This window comes from Impatiens glandulifera, chromosome 2 (genome assembly GCF_907164915.1).
Source record: "Impatiens glandulifera chromosome 2, dImpGla2.1, whole genome shotgun sequence".
Lineage (NCBI taxonomy): Eukaryota > Viridiplantae > Streptophyta > Magnoliopsida > Ericales > Balsaminaceae > Impatiens > Impatiens glandulifera.
Genome location: NC_061863.1, coordinates 39842753 through 39864666, shown reverse-complemented (window position 1 = coordinate 39864666; position 21914 = coordinate 39842753). Strand labels below are relative to the sequence as shown.

General features: G+C 34.0%; 2 protein-coding genes across 3 annotated transcripts; both read left to right on the top strand.

Annotated features, from left to right (window-relative positions):
• The first annotated feature begins 2107 nt into the window (after positions 1-2107).
• On the top strand, positions 2108-5223 carry LOC124927399 (probable small nuclear ribonucleoprotein F). Its single transcript, XM_047467805.1, has 5 exons — positions 2108-2422; positions 4408-4495; positions 4637-4674; positions 4788-4852; positions 4956-5223. Exons 1-5 carry the CDS (start codon positions 2417-2419, stop codon positions 5020-5022), a joined length of 264 nt encoding a protein of 87 aa, XP_047323761.1. The 5' UTR covers positions 2108-2416; the 3' UTR covers positions 5023-5223.
• Positions 5224-13153: 7930 nt separating this feature from the next.
• LOC124926810 (acyl-CoA-binding domain-containing protein 4-like) lies at positions 13154-21336 on the top strand. 2 transcript variants are annotated; one of them, XM_047467118.1, is made up of 14 exons: positions 13154-13377; positions 14297-14435; positions 14667-14744; positions 14819-14929; positions 15019-15085; positions 15166-15227; positions 15652-15791; positions 15927-16053; positions 16168-16282; positions 16366-16454; positions 17142-17225; positions 19528-19842; positions 19936-19995; positions 20888-21336. In XM_047467118.1, exons 2-14 carry the CDS (start codon positions 14340-14342, stop codon positions 21053-21055), a joined length of 1512 nt encoding a protein of 503 aa, XP_047323074.1. In that variant the 5' UTR covers positions 13154-13377; positions 14297-14339; the 3' UTR covers positions 21056-21336. The 2 variants fall into 2 exon arrangements, with proteins under 2 accessions (XP_047323074.1, XP_047323073.1); XM_047467117.1 differs by having other exon boundaries at positions 14294-14435.
• The last annotated feature ends 578 nt before the right edge of the window (positions 21337-21914 follow it).

The following is a 21914-nucleotide window of genomic DNA, read 5'->3' as shown; positions in this document are numbered from 1 at the left end:
GTAAAGATAAATGTAAGAATTTTTCTATACCGAAACTAATGGTAAGGTTAAAGATGTGGATAAAAAATTAAGATATCATATCGACCCACCCTTAGTTAAAATAAATAAAAGAATATGACTTTGGACTAAGAATATAAAAATAAGAATTTTTCTATACTGAAACTAACAGTAAGGTAAAAGATACGGATAAAAAATTAAGATACAATACCGACTCACCCTTAGTTAAAATAAATAAAAGAATATGACTTTAAGCTAAAAAAAAAAATAAGAAGTGCATGCAATTGATATATATGAAAATAAAAGTTGGAAAGTGCCCAAATAAAGAAATGTGAAATATTAATATTGAAAGATTGTGCATTTGTAGGTGAATAGACATGTGTTCTTTCATTCCAAGTTATGTGGTTTGAATCTCTTGATATCCCAGTGTTTCAACAATGGTTTTATTATTGGATAGTTGTGAAAATATGCATCTCCCATCTCTCTATCATTCCTTTCATATATAGATCAAAGAATTTAATTAGTTTATCTTAAATATTATGACAAGTGATTCACATATAAGTATTATTTACAAAAATAATGAATAAAAAAGGAAAAGTGTGAGACAAAGAAACATAAATAATTATAAAGTGATGTCCCAATTCCCACTTTGACTGAATAATTGGCACCACAAACTAAACTCCACATGACAACCAAGTCAAACCACTACCCAAAAGTATTTCCGTCCACCCTTTGTTCAAGCAATACAATGTATGATTGACAAATGGCTTTCTATTTGAGCTCTCTCCAAAGTGCTGTAAAACTATACATGATCACCCAATTGAAATTTGTTAAAGGGTTTTTGTTGTAGGTTTCTTATTTGATCAAATTATAATTTATTCTCTTTTGGTTTAAATTTTATTGTTGGAACAATTTGGTTTTTGTTTTAACTTATATAGACTTATAGTTCTTTCTAATCAACTATATATTTATCTCTCACGTATCATATTTATTTGTTCATCAAGAATTATTAAAATCACGTGATTATCCTTTATATGATCGTGTCAGGTAGAAATAAGTTGGGGTTCAAAGACAAATTCATAGGTATACTTAAATTTTATGTAATAAATTATATATCAAAAATTGACCATTATACTGTATCATTTAAATAGGTTGAGTTATACAAAATTTTAAAACATAAAATTTATTTATAATAATATTTAAGTTATAATACTTAATCAAACCTAATAAATTTAAATCAGTTATAAACATCATAATTAAATTAACTAATACATCAATCAGTTAAGAAGATAAAAACTTGTGAAGAGAATAAGAATTTTTTTTTTTGTTAAAGAGGATGATATTCTACTTTTGAGAATTAAAAATTTAAATATAAAAATTTTAAAAATAATTAGATAATAGAGAATTAATAAAATATGAATTAGTAAAATAAATATAAGATTTTTTTTTCAAATTACTCAGTGAATAAATTAAGAAAGAAAACAATCATAAAAACATTGTAGAATTAAGCTAAAAATTAAGGATGGGCTTAGCCCCAATGTCCCTATGTTCTTGGTTTAGTGGATTGATCCTCTCTTCTAGTCTATCGGCAAAAAATGTAAATATTCTCAGTCTCCTTGAGATTTTGGGTTCGATTCCGTCAGACGATAAGTTATGCGCCTGATAAAATGATTAAGTTCCGTCAGACAAAAATGATTAAGTGTATTGGTGAGCAATATGCTTAATTTGCGGGAATTAGTCGCATTTAAAGAAAAAATGAGTATTCTAAAAAATGAATTGTAAATATGGAGAGATTTTTTCTAATATAAATTCCATTTCTCTTTTTGTTATATATATAAATTTGTGCATAGGAGTAAATCATTGATCTACTTTTGACTTAGATACACATTTACTAGGTTGAGCTTCATTTTCTAAAACTTCTAGATTGATTTAGGCTGTTGATTTCAAGCTTTAAAATAATGGGAAAAAGGGAGGTGTTGGGGTTAGCGAGGATGAACGACTGTCACACCAACTTATCGGTGACAGCACGTTCCCTTCAAACTAAACCCACAAAGGTGACAGTCAAACATCACCCGCGAGGAATACCCACGCTATAGGGCGCGAATTTCTTTGTTTTATCCTCAAAGGGGGGAAATCCGGTATAAACACCCCCAAACCAATTTATCTCAATTAAGAGAATGGTTTAGGGTTTATAAATAAACCCGTGTAGTCCTCACCACCTCCGTTAACAGTTTTCTAGTCCCCGTTATATAAAGGCTTTTCTAAATATTAAGAATACCGATGTGGGACAAAACATCCATTTTTGCTATTCACACTGATATATAAACTTATAAGCGCGCTTTTAGCTTAACACATTCTGAACATCCTTCCTTTTGCTAACAAACCCTAAACCCTAGAGGTCCCTGAAGATCTCTCTCGAATGGCGGTAAGTTTTGCTCTCCCTCTTTCTCTCTCTCTCTGCTGTTATCAACTTGCATTCAAGAAACATATATATACTTTCATACAATTGGAGAAAAATCAATGAACTTAAGATGTTTTGAATCAATCAGGCTAGAGAAAAATCTTCAAATTCTTTATCTGATTCATTGATTGATTGATTGAAGAAGATGGTTATTCTTATAGGGTTAATATTATCTGATTGCAGATCTCGTTGTAGGTGATATGATACTTGGTCGGTTTAGTTACTAACCTTAGAAAATGAGAAATACTAGTATGCATTGTCACATCTTGAACTTTTTAGCTCAAATTGTTTAGTCATAATAAGATAAACTCGTAGATATGTGGGTTTCAATTCTCACCTTAGGTTTGTAAGGTTACAAGATGATTCATGTGGCACAGTTTCTGGTCTTTTGTCAATGTTTTGTTTTTCATCTTGTATGACATTTTGAGATTGGATTAGTGCTAGTTGTCACGACCCTAACACGTCAACTAGAAATCATGTGACACATAGCATAATCTGTCACTTTAAGTTGTTCACATTTCACCTGAAACGTTACTCCGAAGAGATTAGGAGTAGAGATAAATCACAAGAATACTTTGTATTGCTTGAATAGCTTGTTTACAACTTGTAGCACTTTTAGTGTATGAGTGAGTGTATTTACACATGTAAGCCAAGAGGCTTATTTATAGTGTCTAGGATAAGTCTACCATATTCTTGACCTTTCCATGATCATCCTGTCCATATAGATATAGTGTGAGGGCGTTGTTTGATCTAGGGTTATTTGAAGAACCATGTAGTTATTTTCAAATAACCTTGATTCATATAGGTTATTGAAAATCAAGTTATTGAAAATCATTTGGGGATATTTGGATAAAAAGACATCCTTCTACTTCTAGACCCTTTTAGGGATTATGCATCACCTTCTCCCACATTCTAATATATTGTATAGACTTCTAGAAGTGGAGGTCTTTCCAGTAGCTTCCAACACCCTCCATATCCTCCAAGCACGTTCTCGAATCTTCCAACATCTAGATCTTCCAACATCTTCTAGTGCATTCTAGACATTGTGGAGTTTCCGAGTCTTGAGTTGCGTACACCAACTCTAGCTCTATCTAGACAATACTAGGTCACTCTAGAGTTTTCTAAAAATAGTCTAGATCCCTTTGACAAGTACAATTTCTTTTGATTTTGCAAGACCATTTCAACTGGATATGATATAGTGCTCATTACCTGTTGCTTTTTGCTTTACAAGAAAATTTTGTTATTTCGGTTTATAACCCTCAAATATGGCGGTCTAATAGGTCTTGGATGCACAAAATACCCCATTGTTATAAATCCTCAAGTGACATATTATTACTCTTGCTACTTTAATCGCCTTAGTGGGCTTCAGAGAAGATAATTTAAAGTCATTTTCCCCAACCTTGTTTTTCATTTAAGTCAATTCTTTCTTCCAAATCTTTCACAAGAATGCGTCACTTTATGTGTTTCTTTCTGTTTACTCTGCTAATCCCCCTCCTCTTTCTTCATTGTTGAATCTGACTACAGCATGAGACTTGTACATACTACTTACACTTTTCACATCTTTACATTTTCAAACCACGTGCTGTGTCTCCTCGTCCACCCAATGTATATCAAGCATAATGGGTCTTCTTAGTGTATCATGATCTTCATCAATTTTATCTTCTTGATTGAATATATCCTTCTATATGACATTATAGCTAGTCCTTGTATGCTAAAAATAGTTGGGGTGCTTCATCAGCTCCATTGGCACTGATCTTTTTAGTGTTAGGTTTGTATCATTGTATGTTTGTGTTAGAGTTCAAATTCCAGGGTTTAAACAATCCAAGAAAAAAAGGGGTGAGAATCTGAAAGAAATTGAGACTGTTCGTCGCTGATTATTTTAGTAGTAGCTTAATATCGCTGTATGTTGTGCTTGTTTATACAAAAATAATGTTGACTTGTTCATGCAGACTGTACCTGTCAACCCTAAGCCTTTCTTGAACAACCTAACTGGGAAGAAAGTTATTGTAAAACTGAAATGGGGAATGGAATATAAAGGTAATGCAGTTATTTCATTCATCATGTTGAACATGCACATTTCTCTCTTATGTTTCCTCTTTGTAGTTTGTGTTCTATTGCGAATTATCCAGAATGTTCCATGACTCAAGCGTTGGTTCTTTCTTTTTGACGTCATCTCAGGTTTTCTTGTCTCGGTTGATTCATACATGAACTTGCAGGTACTTTTCAATGTCATTCTCTGTTTTTATTTTAGTTTAGAAAACCAGTTTATACAGTAATAATCCTTTGATTAGGTGATACACACTTATATCTAATTCATTTTTATCTTCAGTTGGCAAACAGTGAAGAATATATTGATGGACAATTTACAGGAAACCTTGGAGAGATCCTAATCAGGTAATAATTGTTATGCTAAGTTGCATTGTCTGCAGATCTCGACGTTTGTTGGATCTGATTTTGATGATAAAAGTTTGTACTTTTAACTGTGCTGCCATCGCAGATGTAACAATGTTCTCTATATGAGAGGTGCACCCGAGGATGAAGAAGTAGAGGATGCCGAAGATTGAGAGATTTGTTGAATCGTTGTAACTTTCTATGTTTGATGTTGGTGGTAATTAAGGATGGAGTTAATAATCCATAACCTCTTTAAGAGTTTGTCATACCTTGTATTTGTCACATTTAAGCAATAGATATTGTTACTTTAGTATGATAGTTATTTATGTCTAAATTCATTGATAAACCAAAAGTTTATTTGATGTGGGTTGATTTTGGAATTTTAATTCAAAATTAAAATATCTTATCAATTTTTCGGTTGAACTATTAAATTATTTAATTTATTAATTAAAATATTAAAATATTTTTATTTTATTTTTATAAAATTTTAAATACAAAATATATTATAGTAATTTAATTAATTACAAATTTAAATATTCTATTTTTTTTTATAGAATAATGTTTTTGACAAAAGAAAATAAATTTAAAAATCTAAAATATCTAATATTCATTATGCATTTTTTACTAATCAAATAGGCTAAACATACACCTAGTTGGTGATTTCTAAGATTGTAAAAAATATATTTTTATATACTCATTAAGAATAACTTAAGAGTTCAAGTTTTACCCATTAGTGAAATTGGGTTCAAGCACAATTTCTAAGGAAATAAATGGATGAAACAAATCGACGAATACCAGTTTTAATAAATCTCTTATATAAAATATATATTTTTAATGAGTTTGAACCGTGACTTTAAATTTTTTAGTAATAATAAAAATATTTAATTTTTGCAATGTTTTAAACGGCGATAGATGTTAAGTGGCTGCCATTATAGGGAAATTGGATGAAATGACCCTACAAATAAGGCTATTTGCATCCGTGGTAATGTTTAATAATTTTTGATCTGATGACCACTTATTTTTTTTTTGACGATTTTACCCTTTTCGCGTAACGCGAAGGGACTCCGCGTTTCGCGAAGTGAAACGGTATTGATATATATACTCAAATTTTTTCATTTCTCTCATTTTCTTTCTCTCTCCTCCTTTCTTTCCTCCGGATTTTGTCGCCGGCGGCGTAAACTCCGGCGACGTTGACTATTATGAATGAAATCTACAAGATAAGAAACCTAATCCCCGAATCTATGTTTGTATAACAGATTTATGTTCTTATTTGTATTTCTTAATGAAACCCTAACCCTAAATATGTTCTTTTTGGTGATATTTGTTCATATTGAATCATATTTGTTCATATTGGGTTATATTTGTTCATATATGTTCATATTTGTTCATATATTGGTTTATTAGTTCATATTGGTTCATCTTATTGATTGTTCTTTTGGCTGTGATGATATTTGCAGATGATATCGTTTCTGCTAGTTACTTAACGAAGCGTTAAGTACTTAACGAAGCGTTATGTACTTAGCGAAGCGTTAAGTACTTAACGCTTCGTTAAGTACTTAACGCTTCGTTAAGTACTTAACGCTTCGGCACGCGCGCGTAGGAAGACGAAGAGGCGCGCGTATATGCACGCGCCATACCATATATTTTAAAAAATAAAACATTTGGACATTCATTTCTTTCCCTCTTCTATCCTCTCGATTCCTCTCTCTCTACAACCGTCTCACTGAAGAACACATTGACAAGGCCGATCTTCTCGTCCCCCTCGTGTCCTCCCTCTCTATCATTTATTCCCCATAAATCTCAGGTTAGTTTTATTTTGGTTGTTGCATGTCTTTTTTTGGTTATGGGTTTTCATATTTGCATGTTTAGTTTTAGGGTTTTGGCTGTTTCAGTTTATTTGGTTAGGTTTAGCGTTTAATGTTTGTTTCTGGTTATTGATTATTGCATTATATTTGCATGTTTGTTTCTGGTTGTTGGTTATTGTTTCTGGTTTAGGGATTCGCGAAGTACTTAACGCTTCGTTAAGTACTTAACGCTTCGCTAAGTACTTAACGCTTCGCTAAGTACTTAACGCTTCGCTAAGTACTTAACGCTTCGTTAAGTACTTAACGCTTCGTTAAGTACTTAACGTTTGATGTGGTCTATGTATATGATCTTACATTTTTGTTGTTGTTCCTTTTGTAGATGGCAGAAACCACCGTTCCTGATTTCCCTGGACGGATTTCTTGGAAAAACGCCCTCTGCCTTAAGAAGATTGTAACGAAGTTTGAGGAAATGGATCTTGTGGAGAAGGTGTACAATACCCAATTCCGATATATAGTCTCTGCGCCAGTGTTGCAGTTCTCAGGAACTATTGTACATCACATGTTGCTTAGGAGGGTAACCTCAACCTCCAAGGAGATTACTTTCAATATCAATGGGCAAGAACTTGTGTTTGGTATGAAAGAGTACGCCTTGGTGACGGGCCTAAACTTCGGAAGGTTTCCTGAGGTGAACGAAGAAGAATGCCGAGGTTGTCCACCTCTGTTGGTAAAATATTTTAAAGGGAAGTCGAGTGTAGTAATGCAAGACTTGGAGACTGCTTTTTTGAGATGTAGAGATAAGGAAGATGCCTGGAAGATGGGGCTGGTATGCTTGATTTGCCTGTACCTATTTTCATTTGACCCAAGGAGGGTGGTATTTGCCAAAATCCTCCACATGGTCGAAGACGAGGAAAGTTTCCTCCGATTTCCTTGGGGGAAAGTGACCTTTAGAGCCACCCTCAAGGGTTTGAACAAGAACATGAGACATCTCAGTCACAAATATTATAAGAAGAAGAAGAAGAGTACTACTGATCCTTATGCTCCTTTTGCTTATAACATTTATGGGTTTGCACTGGCATTTCAAGTGTGGACATATGAGGTCATCAAAGGTTTTGTTCCTAAATTTGCTAGAAAGAATGAGCTTAATGATCCTCTACGCCCAAGGTTGTTAGTCTATCATTCCAACAGGAAGAACACCTTGATCGAGATAAAGACTGTCCTGGAGACAACGGATCTGACTGAGATGGAAGAGTCCTCCATGGAGAAGAGGTTATACAGTGGTGAGGACTTTGAACAAATAGATGAGTCAACTGATGAATTTTTTGAGGGATTTACAGAAGGGAAGTTAGTGAAGGAGGATTATGATGATGAAGAGGAGGGAAGTGAACCTGAGGATGAACATGAAGAACCTACTTCCAAACCAAACACCCGGAAGAGAAAGGCTGCGCTTAATCTCAAAGAAGCCGTAAACCTGAAGAGGAAGCTTGCTTATGAATCTAGTCCTGCCCACATTCCTAGCCCTCCATCCGCTACTAGTCCTGGATTACCTCCAACATCTTCTGTTGGATGTAAATGTGAAGAGCTGAAAGAGGAGGTAAAAGCGCTGAAGGAGGAACTCATCAAAGAGGTGAAGGAGGAGCTCAAAGAGATGAAAACAGCTTACGAAGAAACTCAAACAAATCACAAGACTTATATGAAAAAGTTGGTTGTTAGTATGTGCGAACAGTTATTAGCCAAATCCAACCAAAGGATGGCCACGTTAATTGTCAAATTAGATAGTATGGAGGAGGAGAGGAAGAAGAAGAAGAAGAAGAGCAAATTGGAAAAGAAGGGCAAGACTGAGGTAAGATGAAGATACTTATCGCTTCGTTAAGTACTTAACGCTTCGTTAAGTACTTAACGCTTCGTTAAGTACTTAACGCTTCGTTAAGTACTTAACGCTTCGTTAAGTACTTAACGCTTCGTTAAGTACTTAACGCTTCGTTAAGTACTTAACGCTTCGTTAAGTACTTAACGCTTCGTTAAGTACTTAACGAAGCGTTAAGTACTTAACGAAGCGTTAAGTACTTAACGAAGCGTTAAGTACTTAACGAAGCGTTAAGTACTTAACGCTTCGTTAAGTACTTAACGCTTCGTTAAGTACTTAACGCTTCGTTAAGTACTTAACGCTTCGTTAAGTACTTAACGCTTCGTTAAGTACTTAACGCTTCGTTAAGTACTTAACGCTTCGTTAAGTACTTAACGCTTCGTTAAGTACTTAACGCTTCGTTAAGTACTTAACGCTTCGTTAAGTACTTAACGCTTCGTTAAGTAATTATCTTTTGTTGTTCTTAACTAACCACACTGTTGTTTTATTTTTGCAGGAAGGGAATGTGGAGGAGATGAAGACGAATGACATGGAGATGAAGGATGGGAAGGTGGAGGAGGAGAGTGAGAAGGTGGAGGATATAACTGAAGTAAGTTTTACTTAGTGAAGTCAAATGTTGTTTCGGGAAGTAAACGCTGACCACACTGTTGTTTTCTTTTTGCAGGATGGGAAGGTGGAGGAGATGATGACGAATGAGATGGAGATGAAGGATGGGAAGGTGGAGGAGGAGAGTGTGAAGGTTGGACGCTCTTTCTCTTCTCTCATTAAACCAACCTTGTATTGTCACTCTTAAATACTCCGCCATTGAGGAAATGGGGTACTTTCTGGCTTCCCTGCTCTGACTATTAAAACTCTCAGCATAATTGCTTGTTAGTTGATTGTATCGCTTACCGGGGAAAAATGCTCTACTCCATCTTTGAAATCCAATTTCTTCCAAATAGGCAGCAATCCTATTATCTTTAACCCTTATCTTGTCAAAAAAACGATTGAATTCGTGGACGGTGTACGCACGAGAAGCCATATCAAACTCCATATGACAATTATCAGTTTTGAATTTCGTGTTGATATTCATCTTTATGTGATATGTGCACGCACCGTGGTATGCTTCTGGAAAAACAGCACATAAGGCATTGGCGATGCTTGGGTGTCTATCGGATACGAAGACGAGATCATCAACTAATCCAATTGCTTCTCTCAATTTTTGCATAAAATAAGTCCAAGAGTTATTATTCTCTGAATCAACAACTCCGAATGCGACAGGATATAATTGTTCATTAGCATCTAATGCAATAGCCACCAATAGTTGACCTCCCACCTTGTGCTTAAGAAAATTGGCATCAACACACAATACGGGACGACAAAATGCTTTGAAACCCCTAATAGAGAGGCCTAGGGACATGAACATATACTTGAAGTGCCCGAACTCGTCTGTTTGGATGTCTGTTATGGTACCAGGATTATGCTTCTCCAACATGTATAAGTATGAGGGTAATTTTTCATATGAATCCTCAACCGTTCCTCGCACCGCCACTAATGCCATTTCCCTAGCCCTCCAAGCCTTATTATAAGTCAAATTTACCCCATAAGTTGCCTGCATGTCTTCAATTATTTTCTTAGGCAAGTGATTATGGTGATGGTCCATATACTTACTCTTCACGCACTGCCCAATAACCCATGCTGGTGTTTGCATTTTTTTCTCTGGCCTAGATAGAACTGAGCATGAGTGTTGTTGGTCGAATTTCCGGATCTCAAACATCTCAGATAATTTACCTTTCACGGCACGCAATCTCCATTTGCATTTCTCATCCAAACATTTCACATACCAAAGATGTTTTCTTGACTTCTCCACCTTGAATTCAAAATGATTAGCCATCGCATATTTATATAGCATCAGTTGTAGTTCTTTTTTATTTTCAAACAAGGCACCGACTTCCAATACAGTTTCAGTAGTTAACGCCAACGCAAATGAGGGGTCTGTCGGTGATATGTCTGTCGGTGATATGTCTGTCGGTGATATGTCTGTCGGTGATATGTCTGTCGATGGTGTACCAAATGATGACCTTCTTGCACTACATGGTGTACCAAATGATGATCTTCTTGCACTAGTAGGTGTACCCGTTGATGCTCTTCTCGCACTATGCGGTGTAGGTAACGATGCATGCAAGTCCTGAGTAAGTGGGATGTGAGGCAAAGAGTTATCTCCGGCTTCATTACTTTCAACAAAGACCTCCGAGGGTAAAGCTTCTGGTACAATTTTCTGAGTAAATTGTGGGAGAATACTTTCTTGAGTTGGGTAGGTAAGTAGTGGTATCTTTTCTTTAGTAAATTGTGACTTCTCTACTACAGACACAAACAATGGTGACACAGTTCTACCCAAAATCAAGCGTGATAAATATATGTTCAGATCCTCATCATCTTCAATAAAAACGGGTTTAGGATTTGTGATATTCGGAATATCATACTTCACTTGCAGCACTAAATCATAGGTAGATTTCTGCACTTGAAGTCTTTCATGGAGTTTATCAATTAATTCAGCATAACGAGTACTTTGGGGTAAATCCAATGTTTTGATTGAAGAGGCATCAAAAAACCATATTCCATTAGCATCAACTTTCCACTCTCCATTATAGAAAACGAAAACTTCGGCTGCAAGATAAATTGGAAACGGGATAATTAATACTGTGAAATGGAAACCCTTCGCGAAACGGGAAGTACTTAGCGAAACGGGAAGTACTTAGTGAAACGGGAAGTACTTAGCGAAACGGGAAGTACTTCGCGAAACGGGAAGTATCATCAGATGAAACCCTAAACAACGCAGTGATTCGAAAATGCATAAATGAACAACAATAAACTTGAAATACATAAACTTACCAATTGTTACAGTGCTTGTGCTCGTCGTGGAGCTCATTGAGTGCCGCCGTTGAACTCCGTCGCCGGCGAGATTAGAGAGAAGGAGGAGAAAAGAGGAAGGGAAGAGAGAGAAGAAGAAGAAAAGAAATGAAAAAAGATGGCCGGATTTTATTATATAGTAAGGGTATTCTGGACTTTTCACAGCGTCTCACTTCGCGAAACGCGAAGTCCCTTCGCGTTACGCGAAAAGGGTAATTTCGTCCAAAAAAAATTAAGTGGTCACCAGATCAATTTCAATTATCTGGTGACCACGGATGCAAATAGCCTTATTTGTAGGGTCATTTCATCCAATTTCCCCCATTATATAAGTATAAATAAATATAAATATAAATATAATTATAAATATAAATATAATAAAGATATTTTATAATAAAAAAAAAAAGAAACAACCGGATAAGAAATGAGAAAGAATAAGACAAATGATGAAGTGAAATATAGTAAAAGTTAAAAAATCATTTAAATAAGTGGAAGGTAAATAGTCTTATTAGATTTATATATATATATATATATATAAAAGAAATTAATTAATTAATTAAAAATAATAAATATTTAAATAATTTTGAAATCGGTATAGGACCGCCTAGGTTATGCGCCAAGAGTCTCGACCTCTATTTAGAACATTGATTAAATGAATACATTTTTGTAAAGAATTAAACATATTTTTTTATTATGTAAGAATGTTTAGGTAGAAATTTCTTATGCGTATTTTTAATCTCTATTATAGTTGATATTTTTTATGTTTAAATTTTTTATTAAGATAAATTAATTGTAGATATATGAAACAAGAAAATAAAAATGAGACGGTGATCGGTTAGCTCAAAGATAGATTAAATATGAAAATAGATTCTACGTTTGAGCAGGGTCAGTCATGTGGTAAGTCTGACAAGCCCTCGGGTTAGGGCAGCCCATTTCCGGAAAAACAATTTAATCTAATATATAAGATTTTAAAATAAATTTGTGATTTATTAAGAATAAAAGTTGTAACTGAGTGTTTCAAAATACAAATTAAATTTTTTATTTGGTTATAAATTTAAATCTCACCATTTTTTTTTTTTATCAATTTTTAATACTCTAATTATGGCAACAACAAACAATAAACATTTATTTTTACCATGGATAGGACAGTCCAAAACTGGAGGTGAGTTATAGTTGATGGAATGATGTGCTGTTTTTAATTTGTTCTATCTTTACTTTTCTTTTTTTAGGATTTTTTTTATATGTTTTATATAGTTCTTGCAAAGTTTAGTCTTTGAACTCTTGGGGTTATGACTTGTTATGATTAATCTTATAAATTATTTTTTAATGGTTAGAATAATATTTTATTTTATTTACACTAACCAATTGAGCTATACATTAGCTATTTTATTAAATTTGCAATTGTGTAAATATATTGTACACTTGTAATTTATAATATATTGTGGGCATAATCTCTATAATTTATGTAATCACAATAAAATTTAATCTTTTAAAAAGTATTGTTTATGTTAAATAATTATTTTGTTTTCTAAAATTACTTGGACTTAGTTTCTTCGTGAAATTAAAATATCTTAAATTAATTTTCTTTGCTTAAATTGTTAAAAGAAAGTTTGTTACAAAGTTTAGAGGGTCATTAATAGCTGAATAAAAGTTGATTGGGGCTAATTGAATCTTGATTCCTTCTTCAGAAGTCTAAATAACATTATAAACTAACCGACGGAAGCCATAGTCTGTGTATCCATAATCAACATAGTACACAATTTACAGAAAGAAGAAGAAGAAGAAGGAGAAGGACGCAGATCTCAAAGGAAGTTCTTCGCCCTTCTTCTCTAGTGAAGACGGAGTCAACGCTGACCGACAATCTCTATCCAACTCCATCCTCATCGCAGCATTGGATCCGAAGCTCTGGAACGAATCTTGATCTCATATACTCATTCCTATTGCTTCTTCCTTTGAATCCAGCTAGAATCAAGGTATATAATCTATCAGACTGTTACTTCTTTGTGCTTTGTGCGAATGCGTTTAGATTTACTTTACAACTTGGAATTGGAGCCTCCATGTTTGTTCGTATGATCCTGTTTAGTTAATGGCGTTGTTTCCGTTTCGTTTTAATTTATTGACGATGTAGGTGACACTGAAACTGATAGCTTCTATGCTTATTGTCGCTATGGATTCATCTGAATTCTAGAATTCAGCTCATGGAAGCAGTTATGTGAATAAATGTCTTTAACTAAAAGTAAATAACTTAGTGAATCGAGATTCACTTAATGAAATCAAGCTAGCAGTTATGTGTTCAATATTCATTTGGAGTAAATATCATGAAGTTTGATATTAGAATGTATATAGTAGTTTAAAATTTCAAACTTATAAGACTCATGTTTTAGGCTACTATATTCATAAGAAGTATTGTTTTGCCTTAACACCTAGAAGGGTCAATTGTCAACAAGAGTGTTGTTTTAGGCTAGTTTCTAAATGAACTCATGTCATTTCCTTAGGTGTACAATTCTGTCTTATGAGATCGTGATTTTTCTTCAAACACTCGTATACCATGGGCAATCATGTGTATTAACTGTCTTGATCCGGGTGTTACCATTAGTTTACATGATCCAGGGCTGCTCATAAGCAGTTCAAGGTTATGCCTGTGATATATATCCTACTACTGGTTTGTATACCTTCTTGAGAGTTCTTGGGTCAATTGACTGTACCTAGAAAATGCAGTAGTTTCTAGATATGTTTCTGTTTTCTTATGCACTAGCTGATTGTTCACTGCTTACTCAGTTTGTGAAGTTGAATTATCTTGTTTGTGTTAGAACACTTTTTTGTTGTTGTTGAGAATTAGAACACTCTTTTTCAATGAGGATTTTATGCTCTTATAAATGTTTCCAATAGTAGTCATATAGGGAGCTGAAAGTTAGACATCCATATACAAGTTGGTATGGGGGCAGAAAACAACAGCTGGACTTCGGAATTAGCCCATGATCAGTGGACTCCTCTATCAGTTTCTGGTTCACGTCCATCAGCTCGATATAAGGTTGATTTTTTGTGTACTCCTGTTCTTTGGGAATTTTCTCACTACGTCTACTCATGATTCTCTACCCAAATTGTCAATTGCATTTTCTTAAAAGCACTTGAAAGTGTTTCCCTATGACTATAGCCTCCAAATTGGAAATGCTTTCCCCTCTGCCACTTAAAAATGAGATTCAATTTTCATAATACTTTGTATGAGTTAGCTTATTTCCTGTTGCGTTATATTATACTGTAGCATGCAGCTGTTGCAGTAGATCAGAAACTGTATATTTCTGGTGGAAGTCGGAATGGAAGATATCTATCTGATATGCATGTAAGAGAAAGTACATCCTCTGTTACCGTTTAAACCCTTTATCTCCTGGTATAATTGGCTACTTCTGTTTTCAGATTCTTGACCTCCAAACTTTGTCGTGGTCAAGTCCACCTCTTACTGTTGAGCCTAATGCCATGACTAAAAGCTTGCAGGAAAGTTTTCCAGCTACATCAGGTCATAGTATGGTGAGAAACATTTGTCTTCTTATACTAAAGATTCTCTCCTCTTAATATTAGTAACATATTCGAATTAAGCCTATAATTCGTCCTTACAGGTTAAGTGGACAAACAAACTCCTTTTAGTTGGAGGTCATTCAAAGCATGCTTCTGACACCTTAACAGGTTTGTTTCAGTTTTGTTTCTCTACCTGAGTATAATTTTTATGCATGGTTGAAGCTTACACCTTATGAATCAACTTGCAGTATTGTTCATTGATCTGGAATCACTACAGTGTGGTATGCTGGAAACCTCTGGAAAAGTTCCGGTAACTGGCTTTAGTTTATTGCTAACTCCATTGTTTATCATTTGCATGCTGAAATTTGGGCCTTGATTGATGTGGGTTATTTGGGATTTTTTCCAAATAACCCACTATTCAATCTACCATTACATCATTCAAATAATCAATCACAATATCAAATATCCTTATTTATCTTTTATAACATTTAAAAGTATTAAACAATTAGGATATTTTGGTAATTTTAACCCAAATAACCCACTTCTTACACCAAATAAGGTTATCTTAAAATAACCCCAGATCATTATATTGATTATGAAGATTAATAATTAATATTCAATTCGAAGTTGTTTTGATCAACAATTTTTCATCATGTACGAATTTAATTTTGGGGAAAATGATGAGTATCTGTTGTATACTTGTACTTGTTTTCTTATGTTCTTTTTATTTTCAGGCAGCTCGTGGAGGACAATCTGTAAGTCTGGTAGGTTCTAGATTGATAGTGTTTGGTGGAGAAGGCAAGCAGAGGCAATTGCTGAATGATGTCCATGCTCTTGATCTGGAGACATTAACTTGGGAGGTTCTGGAAACTGTGTAAGTCAACAGCTCAACTGTGTATGGATCGAAAGGCAGGGAGACCCCCAACCTTTGGAGTAGTTAGAGCTATTGTTATATGAATTCAATTTTTTTTAACATGGTGTTGTTCACTTCTCGTTTGTCCTTCTATAGGAAGGCACCTCCAACTCCCCGATTCGACCATGCAGCTGCTGTTTATTCAGATAGGTACCTTCTAATTTTTGGTGGATGTTCTCACTCCATCTTCTTCAATGACCTTCATGTGCTGGACCTATTGACAGTAAGTTCCAACTGTTCTAATTATACATCTTTAGAATTTGTATTTGTTTTTCTTTCTTCTTCCATTTTTCCGAAGGAAATTTTATTTTCTTTGGGCATTATACTTATTTTGCAGATGGAATGGTCCCAGCCACAAATTCAAGGTGACCTTGCAAATGCTAGGGCTGGTCATGCTGGGATCAATATTGATGGGAAATGGTACATAGTTGGTGGTGGAGACAATAAAACTGGTAGATAATGTTAGAGTTTTTCCATATTCTCTTACTTGATCTTGACTTATTGAATTGATTTGTTTCCATTTAACGTGGTTCAGGTGCATCAGATACTCTTGTACTGGATATGTCTAAGCTTGTCTTGTCAGTGTTGACAAGTGTGAAGGAAAGAGATCCACTAGCTAGTGAGGTTACTAAACGTCTATTTTTATTGGGCTTTTTTTTTTCTTTCTATTTACATAGGATATGTGCAATAGTAAATATATCACTTGCATAATTAACAAACACTTACTTTTCCATCAATTTAGTTCAGGAGATCAACTCATTGCATTTTATAGATTTCAATTACCAACACTCTTTTCCTATAAGACTTATTAAACTTGTCACATCATAAAATCAAGGGAATTTGTATATCCCTAATCAATGTAGACATTTTTACAAAAAGCGAGAAATCACCCATTTGGAAACTTTTTATTTGTGAGTCTGGATCTGGATTAAGATAGATGCACATATACGTTTGAAAACTAAACTTAGTCAAGAGACTGATTGAAAAATGCATTGGTTGTTTTTCGTCCAGATCCAGATAGAGAACCAACAATTATAAGTGTTTCCAAATGGGTTCTTTGATTTGAAACTTTTTAGGTCTAATATAGTCATTGAAAGCACTCTAAATATGAGATCTTTGGCTTCATGTAAATGTGTTTTACCACTCTAAATGGATTATGAGAATTCTATCACATAGAATATGGTTAATGGGTTTTGTTTGAATGCATTCATACCACTTGAGAGAGATATTTTATTATTATTTATATATCACTTTAGTTATGACTTAGGACCTTTGTTTGTATATTGATTATGTTTACTTTCTTGGAAACAGGGTCTTAGTGTTTCTTCAGCATTAATAGATGATGAAAATCTTCTGATTTCCTTTGGTGGTTACAATGGGAAGTACAACAACGAGGTATCTTCGGAAATTTTATTTTATTCTTGTAATTGTTGATCCTGTTGTTTATAAAGTAAGCTATTCTTGTAGAGTAATTGAACTTTTGTTTGCTAAATTCTCTAAAGTAGCATAGTAGAGGAAATTGCTCATCCATTACCCCCACAAAAATTACATGTTGGTTAGCCTCCACTTCAAAGATTGATCTTGTCAGACTAATAGTCATTACTTTTTTAACATGAATTTTTTTATTTCTACTTAAGAATGAATACTTATATTTGTTGATAAAAACATGAAATTTACGTAAGAGTAAACCATTTGGCCTTATTTGACAGTGGAATTGCTGGACTTGTAGTTGAAAAATGTAAAGAAAACATGTTCTTATTAACTCTACCTGCTAATATAGTAATATAATGTCAAATGATGCTGAAGATAATGAGTTCAAAGTTTCATTGATTGGGCACCATTGTGTTCAAAGTTTTAAACTCATGCTGATACTAATATTAGCTCGGTATTGGTCGAGGAAGATCTTTTTTCGCTTATATTGTCTTAGTATCTTCTGTAAATTTTGAATTTATTTGGGAAGTTGTCTTTAGCTTGAGCGATTTTAAAGCTCCATGTCCTGATGGAATGCTGACTATAAGAAAATTGGGAGACAATATGCAATGACGTGATTGGAATGGTCACCCACTTTTTCTCAACTAAACATCTTCTTAAAGACATAATACAACCTATGTATGTATCATTCCAAAGATTAAATGCCCAAAACAAGTTGAGGATTTCAGACCAATTAGCCTCTGTAATATATCTTATAAAATCATCTCCAAGATCATTGCAAATTGACTTAAACCTCATCTCCCCTAACCAAAGAGCTTTCTTCAAAGGCTTATCAATCGCTGATAACACTAATCTGGCTAGAGAACTTCTATACCATCTTCACAAATCAAAAGGAAAAATTGGGTCCTTCGCAGCCAAAATACATGTCAAAAGCTTTTGACAAACTCGAATGGAACTTTATTGAAAATATGATGAATGCTCCTGGTTTCTCATCCTTATTCAATGAAATTATCCACCAATGCATTTCATCAACTACTACAAATTCTCATCAATGGCTCCCCATCAGTAAAGAGAAGGATACTATTTAATTTTTACTAGTGTTCTACGGCCTTCAAGACAGAATCAGACCAAGTACTCCCCATCTTTAAGTTACAGTTTCAGGTCTAAATACTACTGTTTCAATCTTTTTCACCCTGAGGATTCCAAATCTCGGGAATCCTTGCTTTTTCCCTGCATCAAGTGCTTGAAATGGCTAAACGACCAAATGATCTAACACTTTGAAGTTCTTCCCTTGGGAGAGAACGCCACCTTGCTTTCAATAGGTTTTGACTCTTTTTGTCGATTTACATCTGTGAAGTCATTGAATTATTTTGTATCCCTTTCAAACCTTCCAAAGGTCTTCGTCAGGGTGACCCCTTTTGCCTTATCTCTTCCTAATTGCAATGAAATCCTTTGCCCGATGCTGTGAAGCTGAAGAACAAGCCAAATCGCTACATGGAATAGCAGTTTAGAAGGGTGGGACTCCATGTTCACACATTTTCTTTGAAGATGATATCTTTATCTTTGGTAAAGCCAATATGACAACTATCTCATCCTTCTCTAAAACTTTTGAACTTTCACATTGGTTTTGAGACGAGAAATAAACAAGGATAAAAGAAGAATCATTTATTCAAAATCTTGCAGAGCTGAATTTATCTGGGCAGCCACTGACATCCTCAATATTAAAAAGGGTTCAAAATTTGGAAAATATCTTGGACTTCCCATCACTTTTGGGAAAAAACAAAACAAATGAAGATTTCATCATTATTGATAGAATGAAATAGAAACTGCAAATCTGGAAGTCCAGCCTCCTCTCATTTGCTGCTGAATGATTCTTGTCAAGAACATCCTACAAGCCATCCCATCTTACAGCATGGCATATCCACCAACCTCATCATGAAAAGTGTCTCAAAAATATTGATGCTTTCTGTCATGATTTCTGGTAGAATTTTGATGGTAATAAACACCAATATCACTTGGGGAAACTATCTTCACATGGTCCAGTCTTTGCCAGCTTTCCCACTCTTTACAAACTTTGAAAAATATTCCTATGATTCTTGGATCTGCCCTTCTGACACCAGCAACACATTTTTCATCATTTGTGATGGAGGCTTCCATGATTTTGTTGCTATTGCGTCTTTTTGTGGTTTTCAACAACCTTTCCCTTTATCATGAATTATTTGTTTACTGTTCTTTTCATGACATGCCTTATAATTTGCTGTCTTAGGTATTTGTTATGAGACCCAAGCCAAAATATAGTTCTCAACCCAAGATCTTCCAATCACCCGCAGCTGCTGCAGCAGCTGCATCCGTCTCTGCTATGTATGCTCATGCTGAATCTGAGAAATTGGTGCTTACAGAGGCGAACAACAAAAATGTCAAGGTGTCCCAAACCAACAATGTCCAGTCAATGGCGGAGGCCAAAGTTATTAGAGAAGAACTGAAGTTACTAGAGTCGGCCCTTGAAGATGCCAGATCAGAAAGTTCTTCTCTAAAGGGAAAGATTGTTGAAACTAACACAGTATATCCTGATTTGGCCAAGGTATGTAATATTTTCCAAAACAACTCTTACACATCTTTATTTTATACAAAATCATTCTCAAGTTGTTCTATATGGTGCATCATCTTTCTCCAGGAACTTCAGTCAGTCCTGGGTCAGTTGATGGTAGAGAGATCAAGATGTGCTAAATTGGAGGTATGCCTTATGTTCTTGCTAAATGTTGATAAAAAAATGTTACTTAGCTTGTCCCATTTCATTTGGACCATGCCATCTCCTACTGTCCGATTTTACATAGATAGCCTATTTGAAACTGCTATTTTATTTTACCATCTTTGTCACTATCATGATCCCATTTGTAAAATTGTGCTATTTTTTTGGTGTGATATAAGATTTTCTCTGCATTATAGTATAATTTGTGTTGTTTAATTTGGTATACAAATTATTTTGTAGATCATGATCCAACTATACAACTTATAGTGTAATATTTTTGCTTCTTTAGGCATAGGGATCTTTTTTTCTACACCACAATCATATTATCTTTTTATATCATTGTGATTTTCGGAAAACATACAAATTTAGATTTTTCTAGATCATGATAACATGAAAAAAACTATTATATAACTAAAGAGCCCAACATTTATGCCAATTTTATCACTTCTTTTTTTATTCAACCAAAAGTTTGCTTCAATCAATTCTATATTGCTTCATTTGGAAACAATTTTGTGTCTTGATTTAGATCTACCATGTTGTTTCCAGACAGAATCTTATCTGGATCACACCCAGATTAGAAAAATGGATGAAATGGTGTTTCCAAGTGAAGCCATCATCTGATCCATATTGTATGAACATTGAATCTCAGTGTCTCCATCGAATTGAAACTCCGCAAATAAACCTCCATTTTTTTTTTTTAAAACTACCATTACTACATCAAATTGAACAGAATTGATAGAAGAGCGAGTAAGCAAGTGGGTTGTGAATAATAAGTTTTAGTATTTGCTAGAGCATTACATTGTAAACTGAAGCTCACATTTTTGTTGCATTTTCAAGCATCACTTGACTTTATTGTCCATATTTGTATTATATTCAGGCACAGATTTCTGAACATCAGAAGACACTTGAGACATTGCCATCTATAGAAGAAGAGGTTCAGCTTCTCAGGATGCAGAAATCAGCCATCGAAAGAGACGTGGAGGTTGCTGCTCTTCAGAAGCAAGGTTCGGGTGGTGGTGTTTGGAAGTGGGTGTCGAGATCATGATGGAGGAAAGAAATGAAGAACATTGTTGTCTTGAGATTGAAGGTCAGTTACTACATTTATTATTATTATTGTTGTTGGTCTAATATTTTGAGGAACTAAAATTATCTTATTTTTCCAAATCCAAAATATCATTGGCAGTCTTGTCATAACAAGATTCAGATTAGATAGTAAAAATTTCAATTTATTTTGAGAAACGATACAAGATCATTGAGTTTCAAAGTGTGAATGATTGAGAAAACTTAAACTGTTTGTTGTATAATTGAGAAATGGCTCATTCTCATCAGAATGCATTTTTGAATGAGATCTACCATTTTTTATATTTACCAAAACATTGTTAACATATATATAATGGATTTGGGGAGTTTTTGAATGATTAGAGTAGATATGTCATCAAATTAATAGATATATTTTTATCCTATTAAAAAAGTTCATGTATTTATTACCATTTTAGAGGAATAATAAGTTCATTTGTATGTCTTTTTATACTTTAGTTATCAAAATTCTAAAGTGTGATCAGGGTTATAGTGTGTCTATATATGTGGTGTTCGGTTAGAGTGGATCATTGGACTGTTATATTTTTAGTAAAAGTGAATCACATTTTTGTTTTAAAAAAAAAATAGTTCTAGCATAAAATAAAAAAAGAGATTATTTAAGCAATTAAAGTATGTAACGAGAATTAAAAGAAATAAAAATCAATTTTCATTATTTAGAATTATATATATATTTGTTTAAAAATTATTATAATTTACAAAAAAATATTTTGATCATAATCTAAAAAATACTATTTTCATTAAATAGAAAAAAAAAAAAAATTGTATTTAAAGTCTGTTTATCCATAATAATATATAACCATCTTTTT

Bases quoted from the DNA above. Each gene is read 5' to 3' on its own strand.
- LOC124926810 (XM_047467118.1), top strand. From the start codon at position 14,340: ATGGGGGCAGAAAACAACAGCTGGACTTCGGAATTAGCCCATGATCAG. The intron at 14,436-14,666 runs GTTGATTTTTTG...ATTATACTGTAG, and splicing joins GTCCATCAGCTCGATATAAG to CATGCAGCTGTTGCAGTAGA. The intron at 16,054-16,167 runs GTAAGTTCCAAC...CTTATTTTGCAG, and splicing joins ATGTGCTGGACCTATTGACA to ATGGAATGGTCCCAGCCACA.
- LOC124927399 (XM_047467805.1), top strand. The intron at 4,496-4,636 runs GTAATGCAGTTA...ACGTCATCTCAG, and splicing joins ATGGGGAATGGAATATAAAG to GTTTTCTTGTCTCGGTTGAT. The intron at 4,853-4,955 runs GTAATAATTGTT...CTGCCATCGCAG, and splicing joins CTTGGAGAGATCCTAATCAG to ATGTAACAATGTTCTCTATA.